Source organism: Quercus robur, chromosome 9 (assembly GCF_932294415.1).
Source record: "Quercus robur chromosome 9, dhQueRobu3.1, whole genome shotgun sequence".
NCBI classification, from domain to species: Eukaryota; Viridiplantae; Streptophyta; class Magnoliopsida; order Fagales; family Fagaceae; genus Quercus; species Quercus robur.
Genome location: NC_065542.1, coordinates 7442930 through 7453059, shown reverse-complemented (window position 1 = coordinate 7453059; position 10130 = coordinate 7442930). Strand labels below are relative to the sequence as shown.

The 10130-nt window shown below is 33.2% G+C and overlaps 1 protein-coding gene across 1 annotated transcript; it reads right to left on the bottom strand.

Annotated features, from left to right (window-relative positions):
- Nucleotides 1–7021: 7021 nt before the first annotated feature.
- Nucleotides 7022–9132, bottom strand: LOC126700020 (protein SODIUM POTASSIUM ROOT DEFECTIVE 2). The gene is made up of 2 exons (XM_050398002.1): nucleotides 8922–9132; nucleotides 7022–7441 (listed from the first exon to the last, which is right to left on the bottom strand). Exons 1-2 carry the CDS (start codon nucleotides 9043–9045, stop codon nucleotides 7176–7178), a joined length of 390 nt encoding a protein of 129 aa, XP_050253959.1. The 5' UTR covers nucleotides 9046–9132; the 3' UTR covers nucleotides 7022–7175.
- Nucleotides 9133–10130: the final 998 nt, after the last annotated feature.

The following is a 10130-nucleotide window of genomic DNA, read 5'->3' as shown; positions in this document are numbered from 1 at the left end:
GGGATGGTGTTTCCAAGCTAATAAAAGCTGAAAGTCAAGCCAGCTGCCAAGCATTGAATTTTTATTTTATTATTTTTTTAAGAATGAGCCAACTCAATACACAAGTGTAGCTATCTATTTTATTTAATTTCTTGCTTAATATTGTCCTTTAATTTTGGAAAAAGAAAAAAATAATTGCACAGAATTATTTTTCTCTTCATTCTCGTTGATGTCACTTCAAACTAAAGAGAGAGCATTTAGCCAAGACAGAGGAGGGGCTTGCCTACATGGAAAGTGTCCCATATGCTTCAAAAAATGGCATTTTCAGCCTTAATGTTTGTTACGGTTTGTACTAGATGGAAACATAGCACATGTAATATTGGGAGTAATGTGGATCCTTAATAAGATACTTGAAAGTTAACACAAACTTGGTTACATGTTTCAAGAGCAAATATGGAACTATATGTAGCTTTATATTGGCTCAGACTTATAGCAAATTTGATATTGACAGTATAAGAAACAGTACTACTGAGTTTGTATTTATTTTGCGTTGTATAACAGTGAGTTGGGTCTCTCAATTACACAAAAAACGTATGGCATTTTCAATTACAGAATCTGTATAAGTTGCAATTGCTGAACCTGACAAGGAGATTATTTGGTTTCAAAGTTGTTGGCTATAAATATTTGAAATTCTTCACTCACCAACAGCATAACAAGTGGTGCAGGTCGCATCATGTGCAAAGCATGAGCATAGATTAAATGTGTAAATCATAAGAATAGCAGTGGTTATTGAAGTTTTGAACATTGACTGGAAGCAAGACAAGTGGCATCGAAGTATGAGGAGCAAGTGCTACACAGGAGAAAGAAAATATTAGTAACCATTGATAACCGTCGTATGTGTCTAAGTATAAATAGGGGACTCATGTCTTAAGAAGAGGACTTGACTCTCCTATCACAAGACAACCAAAATCTAGCAAATATGTTCAACAAAACAGTCACTATTGAGAAAGTAAGCTAGCAAAGGAGTGAGTTTCTGTTGGTGCAAATACAATAAAAATCACAAGAGAAATATAAAAAATTACAATAAAAATTATTTTGAAGATTTCAACACAATTGGATTGAGGCATGGGTATTTCGCTTTCCTTAAGGTGATTCAAGCCTTTTTGATTGGCAATGCCTAAAACCAGTGTAGCAAATCTTCTCTTGACTTTTCTTCTCTAAGATACAACAACTCAATGATGTTGTTTGGCTCAAATGAATTCAGCACAAATTGTTTATCCCCAAGCTAGTCAAAATAACACATCTGCTTACCTAAAATCTATCTAATGCTATGTGTATGAGTGTGTGGGTGTGTAGGAATGATGCAAATAGTCTTATTTATAGACTCTTAGGACTTACTCAAGATTAATCGCATGATAACCTATTTATTCACATAAAGTCTATACCTATTATGTCAAGGTTGGAGTTTCTAAAATAAATTGGGAATTACGGAATTAGAATGCAAAAACACTAACTCCCCATTTACCACATTAAACTCCCCTATCTTTTTCAATAAATTTGCCAAGTAATTAATTTATTAATGTAACGATTCAACATTAAAATACTCCAACAATTGCTCCAACATTATTATGTTGAGAAGACATGTAGAGTTTGATATTTTGATGGGTCGATTGAATAAATTTGATGCATGTACAATTATTGAGGGCATTTCCAATATTTGAGTACACTTTAGATGCCCTAATTAAGCCTTTATTATAACTTCCCTCATATGTTTAGCTCAAGTTAATAGTGCAGAATATTTATGCTAATGGTCCATATAACTCTTGTCGTAATCACCATAATAAAATTGTAGCAAACCCATGGACATTTTCCTTGCTAGCTTTCGGTGGACCATGCAAATCCGTGTGTTTGTGTGTGCGGCTGAGCTTAATTTTCTGTTGTTCACATTCAATATATTTTTACTGTTCTCTTCTCTCTTTTTATTTTTATTTTTTTATTTTTTTTTATTTTTTTATAATAATAATAAAAACTAGGTATATTAGGATAAATTTTTCTATTACTCCATTTTGTTACAAACTGATGTAACTTTCCATAGTGAGTCAAATCTAATTACTTGCTATACTAATAATTCAGTGAAACAGATCCGATTAGTTTGATAATTCAGTAATCATGTTAGTTTGCAATTACTCTCTGTAATAATGTTTGTATATGTAGTACCTACACATTTGTCATTGTCCATGCTTTTATACAATTAACTAGTTGATATAATTTATTGTCCTTTTCATAATCAATTTGTTTTTTTACGTACAACTTTTTTTGTTTTCTTCCTTTCTTAAATTCACAAAATCTTATCCACAATGCGTGAAATTCAAGATTCACCATCCAAAAGAAAGAGACTGAATTTGACTTGAATCACCGGTAATAGTACTCCTCTAATTATTCTACTAAACAAACAATTTTTTGTGGTGGACAATCAGAGATGATAGGCCATCATAGGTCTCAGAAAAATTGTCATACTGCTAATGATGTGATTAATTGAGAGAGATCCCCACAACTTTCTCCATCATTAGCTCATTTACAAAACTTTTTTTCTTATTTACTTTATCCATTTTTGGTAGCTAGCTAGGAAAGCTCATTTTACAATTTGAACATACATAAATAAATGCACTGCACTGTTCTTCTTGGATTAAAAGTTTAGAACATATCAAATTGCTTTAAGTAAAATTTTATCAACTTTTCAAATATTTCTTTTAAGTAAAATTACTAGTGATGTGATTAATTGAGAGAGATCCCCTCAACTTTCTCCATCATTAGCTCATTTACAAAACTTTTTTATTTCCTTTTCATTTTTCTATTTTTGGTAGCTAGGAAGCTCATTTTACAATTTAAACATACATAAATAAATGCGCTGCACTGTGCTTCTTGGATTAAAAGTTTAGAACATATCAAATTTGCTTTAAGTAAAGTTTTATCAACTTTTCAAATATTTCTTGCACTCATAAACTGAGTAATTTTGCATTGTACTAATGAATTGCTTTACGTTTAGCTTTTGTTTTCCATTTGCAATGTGAGGCCAACCACTCAACTTCATGACACTAAGGTGGAAAAGAAAAGAAATTTCCAAAAACAATAAATTAAAAAATTAAAAAAAAAAAAAAATCCCTCAAGAACTCAATTAAACATCTATATCAGTATTTCACTGGGACAAGGAAAATGCTTTTTGTATTATAAATTGGATTATTACTTTCTGAGGTAAAGAATGAATCTCACATGAGAAACTACAAAGATGATAAACTCAAACCTATATTGCTAAATCACAAATCTAAAGCCTCCCCAAAAGAATCTCATAAACCCCATTCAAGAAAGCAATAGATAGCTCAAACAAATACATGAAGAAGATTGTGCAGAACCGAACATAAACTAGGCTTTTTTCAGCAACTAAAAATAAAGAATGAATGAGGAAGAGTCTTGCATTGATGTGTAAGAATTCAGACGAAGATTTCTGAAAGCATGAGTACGTATTCTGCGCCTTGGTTGAGCAAGCCTCTCAGTCAGACTTGTAAGCACAGCAGCGTATTCCCCCAAGAGCTCCGCCATGATCACCATCATCATCATCTTCTTTCTCCTCTTTCTTTCTTTGTCTCTTTCTTTATGTGAAAGCACTGCTGAGACTCAAAGGGATTGCTTGCTAGCTTGAACTTTCAAAGTCCTAAACAATGACTTTTTGTACCTCTCTAGCAGCAGTAGTAGTACTTATATGTTATAAGTTGAAAGTGGTGGCAAAAATGAAGCCAAATTTATAAGCTAGTAGTGGGTGGATAGGCCAAGCCTACCTTGTGCTTTCTATAATTCCATATGGGTTAGGTACATTTATAATCATCATAGATAGAAACTGGTTTCACATTGTGTATTTTTTGGTCAGCTGACGCGTAAAGGGTAATCATTAAGGTTAAAATTAAGCATGCTTAGTTTTGCTAAGACGTTTTTTGTTTCTGTATGACTTGTGTATTCACGTTTTTACTTTTTCCTTAGCTGACGTGGGATGAGACCCTTGGTTGATTATGGAGTGGCTTGAAAGTATGCCTTTTTTTTTTCTTTTCTTTTTCTGAAATAATGGGATGCTTTGGCATTATCAGACAGTTAAGCTAACTCTTTAGGTCACATGAGAATGACATGTGAGCTACCCTACCATGTTTTCCTATGTATATTAATACTGCTTTGAGAAGGTAACAATGTGAATATTTTTATAAGATAACAGTACCCTTAGACTTAAATTACTCTGCACTTTCCTCTTTTGAACGAATGCAAGTATAAATAACAATACAATTCACGTGTGTGAATTGCGGAATGTGATTCAGGTTTGTGTTGGCAAATTAAACTTACTCTTTTATCTGCGCGAAGAGTCAAAAAGACTTACTTAACAGTAATTTTTTTTATAATTTATTAAGTATTTTATAGGGCAAAGTAAAAGAACCCTACTTATTACACTGCACTTTCTTCTATTCCACCCATTGGAAAAAGAACGAGTAGAGTATAAATAAAGATACAATTCACGTGTTGAATATATATTGAATGTGATTCAGGTGTGTGTTAGCAAAGAGAAAGAATATAGTCACATCTTTTTTGTGTCACAATTTTTGTCACAATTTTAATGTAGTTAACTGTGAATGATAAATTTATAAGAAAGTAATATACAACCACTTATTTAAAATTGAACATGTCAAAATTTTGGCACAAAATTAAGTTATGGTCTTAAAAGAACTCATTAGCAAAACTTAATTACTCTCTTATTTGAAGAGGCACATAAGGACTTACTTAATAGTGATCTTTTATAAATTATTATTTGATGTTTTGTTAGAGGAAATTGTGGTTTCTCATTGGCTAATGCAATAACTCTACCTCAATTCCTAATAAGAATGGTATTATGGTGACTTCCATTATGAGGAAAGAGGATGGTTCATACATGCATGTGTGGGCAAAATCTTAGCGTCAAAATATATCAAATTTGAGTTTTATCAATGGAATTATTGTGTTAGGATTGAATTTGGGTCATAAGCTACTTAAAGACAATAAAGTTACGATCTGTTCAAAGATGGTGAATCAATGATCTTTTACTAATATATTTTACATCAAAACTATTTTTAAATGAAATTTATGCCATGGGATAGTAAACATATTGGGCTTCAAAATGGACACAAATTTAACCAAATTTAGGAGTTAGATATGGCCATTTGAAATGTGCACAACTATTAATTGTCTCTAAGAGTTCACATGAACCTCGCTTACTTGAAATTGCGGCAAAGAATTAACCAACTTTTGAACTCTTGACAACTTAACCCTAATGATTTCTTATATAAAACCAACCCATGTTGCACAAATGGAGAGCAAAGAGATTGTCATATTTACCTAAAAAGCTAACCTTCTTGAGCCTAAAAATTATAAACTCTCTCACTTGAGTATTCTACTTACAAGTTCCTTCTAGAGTTCCTCCCAAACCATAGAAGTTGTTAACCCCTACCAATGAGTTCACTCATGCAAGAAGTTTTATAGAAGGATTTCAAAGTTCTGGAACCATTGCGGTAGGAGGCAAAAAAGTCATGGCTGAGGTTACAGATAAAGTTTAGGACTACAAAGGTGTTGTGAGTATACACATATTGTAATTGTTTCTTTTAGTAGAATTTTCTTATGGGATTAATTGTCCAGGGTGGTTTTTCTTTTGAAGAGTTTTTCAATAGTTTTCCACTTCATCATCAAATTTTTTATTTTTTATTTTTATAAAAATTTCTTTATTGGTATTGGATTTTGGTGACGCTGGGATTGTACAATCTATCAAATAGTTAACTATGGAATTAATTAAAAATTAATCAAGTTATTCATTAATTTACTACTTAGGTTTTTGGGGGTCTAAATCAAGAAATACTCTAGTAGAGGAAACATTTATAATAGTAAAACGAGGTCATCCTTCATTACACCAAATAAACACTATGGCACCGCCCTTATTGTGGTCAGTGATTAGGGTGAGTTCGAACCTTATGGGTGACAACATAACATTGATTTGATTTTAGGACTCTTACCCTCTTCCTCGTGAAATCACTCATTTTTTGGATGTATATGAGATTAATCTATGACTCAACTCACATGAAGAAACACATGTAACCCCCTTACCATCTAAGGCCCACAAGCATAAGTTTACAACAGAAAAATAAACTATTATATTATATTCACACTAACAGGTAGAGTCTTCATAATTAGCCAAATCCTCTACAGATCCCGCCCTTTCTCAACAGAAGAGATATCTCATGAGATAGTCTCATAAGATCACATCTCATACTATATATGAAATCAATCTATCTCTTAAATTATATATGAATCTCACACATAAAACTATCTCATATTACAATTTTTCCATAGGGCTTTTATAGAATATTCCTATGCACTTTCCACAAACCAGCCCTATAGTTTATCGGCTCAAGCAAATGCTTAACTTACACGTCTTGTTAACCGGCTTTGGTCAAAGTTACGTTGTTATGTTGTTATCCTTATCCAGTAAGGTCATAAAGAAGAACACGTGCAAGTTGAATTTTTCACTTTTCAGTTGAAATTTGGCAATGATAGTTTTTCAGGTATATTATGACAAAGAAAACTCAAACCTCCTTTAATTTCTACATGGATTTTTTCTGAAGATGTACATACCATGTTCATTAAATCAACCTATAATTAACAAGATATGGCAGTGAGCAAATTAAAGCTATTTGGCTTTTTTGGATTTGAATACTGTAAATTGATTGTCCATCTTGAACAAAGATAAGCTCAGGATGATTAAATTTGGCTCCATTGCTTGTGCTGAATGTGAGGCCTGGGTTCCAGTAACCAGTTGGGAGACCCCAATGATAAAGGGTCACAAATAACTTGGTTTTGTATCAACCTAACATGCTTGACTTATGAGCCTGCTATTTGTTACATGCATGACCCATGAATAGTTTGAGACTGTACACGCATGTTTATGCTGACCCTGCTTTGAAACTTAAGAGTTACGTTCAAAGGAGCGAAAAGACTTATTGTTTAATTCTGATCAAATTTGAAGGATTAGGAAAAAAGAGCCATCACTATGTTCCGTTTAGAACAAGGACTAAGAGAGTCAAAAAAAATCAAAATGCTTGAAAAAGTAGTACTTATTTACAAATGACAAGAAGTCATCAGAAGGAATTGGATCTAGTGAAAACCTTTTTCCATGCTTTCCAGCTTAGAGACCGGACCATAGTAAAAGCCAAATAAGGCTTGGAGTCTCTTAAAGGATCCGAAGATGGTGGTTCTAATTCTTCTGATGTAATGTTGTCTTCTGGGTTCCAAAAACGAGCTTCTTTTCTCTTGCTCTTTATGTTTGCTAGCACATCATACTTGTTACAAATTCCCCACACAGTCACCTTTTGTTGATAATAATCCACGTTTACTGAGTATATTCCTGCTTTCAACAAGTTTCATAGAAATTAGATGTTAGAACATTTGGTAAAATGAATGAATTCACTCTATTTTATCAATTTAAACTTTTAGGATAAGTAAACATTCATAATATTAAATGGTTCTTATTAGTTCATCAAAACTAATCTCATCTACAAAATTTTGTCTACATGCTTATTTCAATTTTTTTGCTCTTTTGGGACAAAAAAACAAAAGGTCTAGTCTCTTTTTATCTATTCAATCGTCTCTTCCACATCTTTTTCGTTTTATATGCACGAGTCACAGTGGGTGTGTATGCAATGATGGTGTCAGTAAAGTGATGAAGGCCCAAAATCGTGAAGGTCAGAGGCCTTATGATGGAGGCCTAATTTTCTCTGGTGGAGCTTACTCGACGAATGGCTAAATGCATTCATGGACTTTACAGAGTTCGCATGGATTGGTTTTTGCCAATGACAAAGACTGACAATACATGTATAAAATGGTTATCTAATATACAGGCATCATTGACTTGCATCAAGCAATATGTTACCCATGCTAGGCTATTCTCCTTTGCTTTTGAGCACGTTTTGTTGTGTCAGTGTGTTTTATTGTATGCGTGTTGTGGATATAATGATATATTCAATTGCGTTTAGGAAGTGGTCCAATCTCAGTACTATTCATTAGGTGAATGCTATTTGCCATTTTCCTAACTCAATGGACCGGCAAGAGACATTGTAACACATCACACAGGTAAATATTACATGCCTATGGATTGTGACACAACACACAGGTATGTATTACATGCCTATAGAGACATTGTAACACAACACATACAAAAGGACTACTATAGGGGAGGAACACCCAACCAGGGATAGAAGAAATGGACGGCAAGATTGTGAGCAATAAAGTTATTAAATCTAGGAGCAGGAGTAGCCACCCTATGAATTGAACATGTTTAGATCAAAAATTTTCATGTCTGATTTCTTGGTAAAAAAATTGGGCTGGTCCAGCCAAGAGAGAGGATGGATTTGGGGCTAAAATTAAATGCATGCACTTTGTATCTTTCATGGCCTTGGGCTTGAGCCCATATGGAAATCATGCACATGCCTAGGCCGAGGCCCATGTCCCACCCAATTCCAAGTCTGTCTTGTATGTAGGTTGACCAACACTTCAATAAAACAGTATATGCTATACTGAATGAATACAAGTATAAAACCATCACCTAGCTTTGTTGGGATGAGGAGGTATATCATCTTATGCATAAGTCCTCTCTCTTACCGGGGTGGACTCCACTTGTGAGGTCTACCCCATATAAGAGGGATAACTCATGTATAAAATAAATAGTATATTTTTCCCGTTAAAATAGATAAGATGTTCTAATTAAGAAACAGAAATTTACATGACATATGAATATTATTCCAAACAAAATACATGAGCAACATGAAAATATAATTAATCTTATTGTCCTGAAGATAGAAGTGTAGAAATTAATCCTCTAAATTTACCTTTGAGATGGGATAAGGTCTTCTTCACCTTCTTCTCACACCCATAAGAATACAGAGGCACCATCATCTCCACATATTGTGCTTCCACATTCTTGCAAGCTGGAACAATTTGCATGTCTGCCATTATTCAAAACTCCCAAGTTACCATGCAAATACTTGCTATTGTTCTTGATAATATTGTGCAGTTGTTTCTCAACTATAAGTTGGTCGATCGTTATATATATATCAGGTTTGTAAGGTCTTATATAGAATGTACATAACACATTGATAAAGGTTTAAGATAATCCTAGATTCCCTAGAAAAGAAAGATAGTACCCCCTTTTTCACTTTTCCTTGATTTCCTTTACATTTTCCTTGGTGATATTGCTTATGCTTTAACATCCTTGGCCGCTTGAGGTGGTTGAAGAGGATTGTGTCTTAATTAAAAGATAGTACTTTGATTAGTGATTTGATTAGAGAAATTCCTGTATTGAATGGATGTGTGGGCTGGTGACTTGGATATGAGTGCAAAGCTGTGTCAGCATCTCTGTTTGGTTAACCAAAAGTGCATTGTATTCTATACTTTTCATAGGAGTTTACAGTCTTATATGTTGGCTCCCACATGGGTTGTTTTCCTTACCAAAGAAGATTGGTTTATGTGAATATTGCGATTTTGAAACTTTGGAAACTTAAAGATTAATAGATTCATTAAACTAATTTGAAGTTCTTATTCTAAATGAAAAGAGAGAGAGAGATTAAAGCTTATAAGACTATGATTATGTTCCCATCGATTATATTTGTGAAGTTGTTATTATGATGAAGTACTCAAAGCATCATCATTTTATGCGCTCTTATTGATTAGACCGCCATGCACATGCATGCATTCTTTCCTTAGATTTGCAATGATCAGACCGATGCACCCTTAATCTTATCTCTAAATTTTATGGTCATGTTTTTTTTCTTTTCTTTTCTTATTTTCTTTTTTTAATGCTGAATAAATATTATAGTCATGCTTAGAACTTATATGACATCAAAAGGTATGCTTCCTCTTCAATAAAGTCCCTCTCTAACTAGGATGCTCATTAATATAACCTAAAGTTTTTTTCTTCTAAGGAGGATTTTAATTTTAATTTTTTTAATGCTGAATAAATAATATAGTCATGTTTAGAACTTGTTTGACATCAAAAGGTATGCTTCCTCTTCAATAAAGTCCCTCTCTAGCTAGGATGC

Excerpts from the sequence above, each read along its gene's own strand:
- LOC126700020 (XM_050398002.1), bottom strand. The coding sequence starts at position 9,045 with ATGGCAGACATGCAAATTGTTCCAGCTTGCAAGAATGTGGAAGCACAA. Across the intron at positions 7,442-8,921 it reads GACCTTATCCCATCTCAAAG|GAATATACTCAGTAAACGTG; the intron begins GTAAATTTAGAG and ends TGTTGAAAGCAG.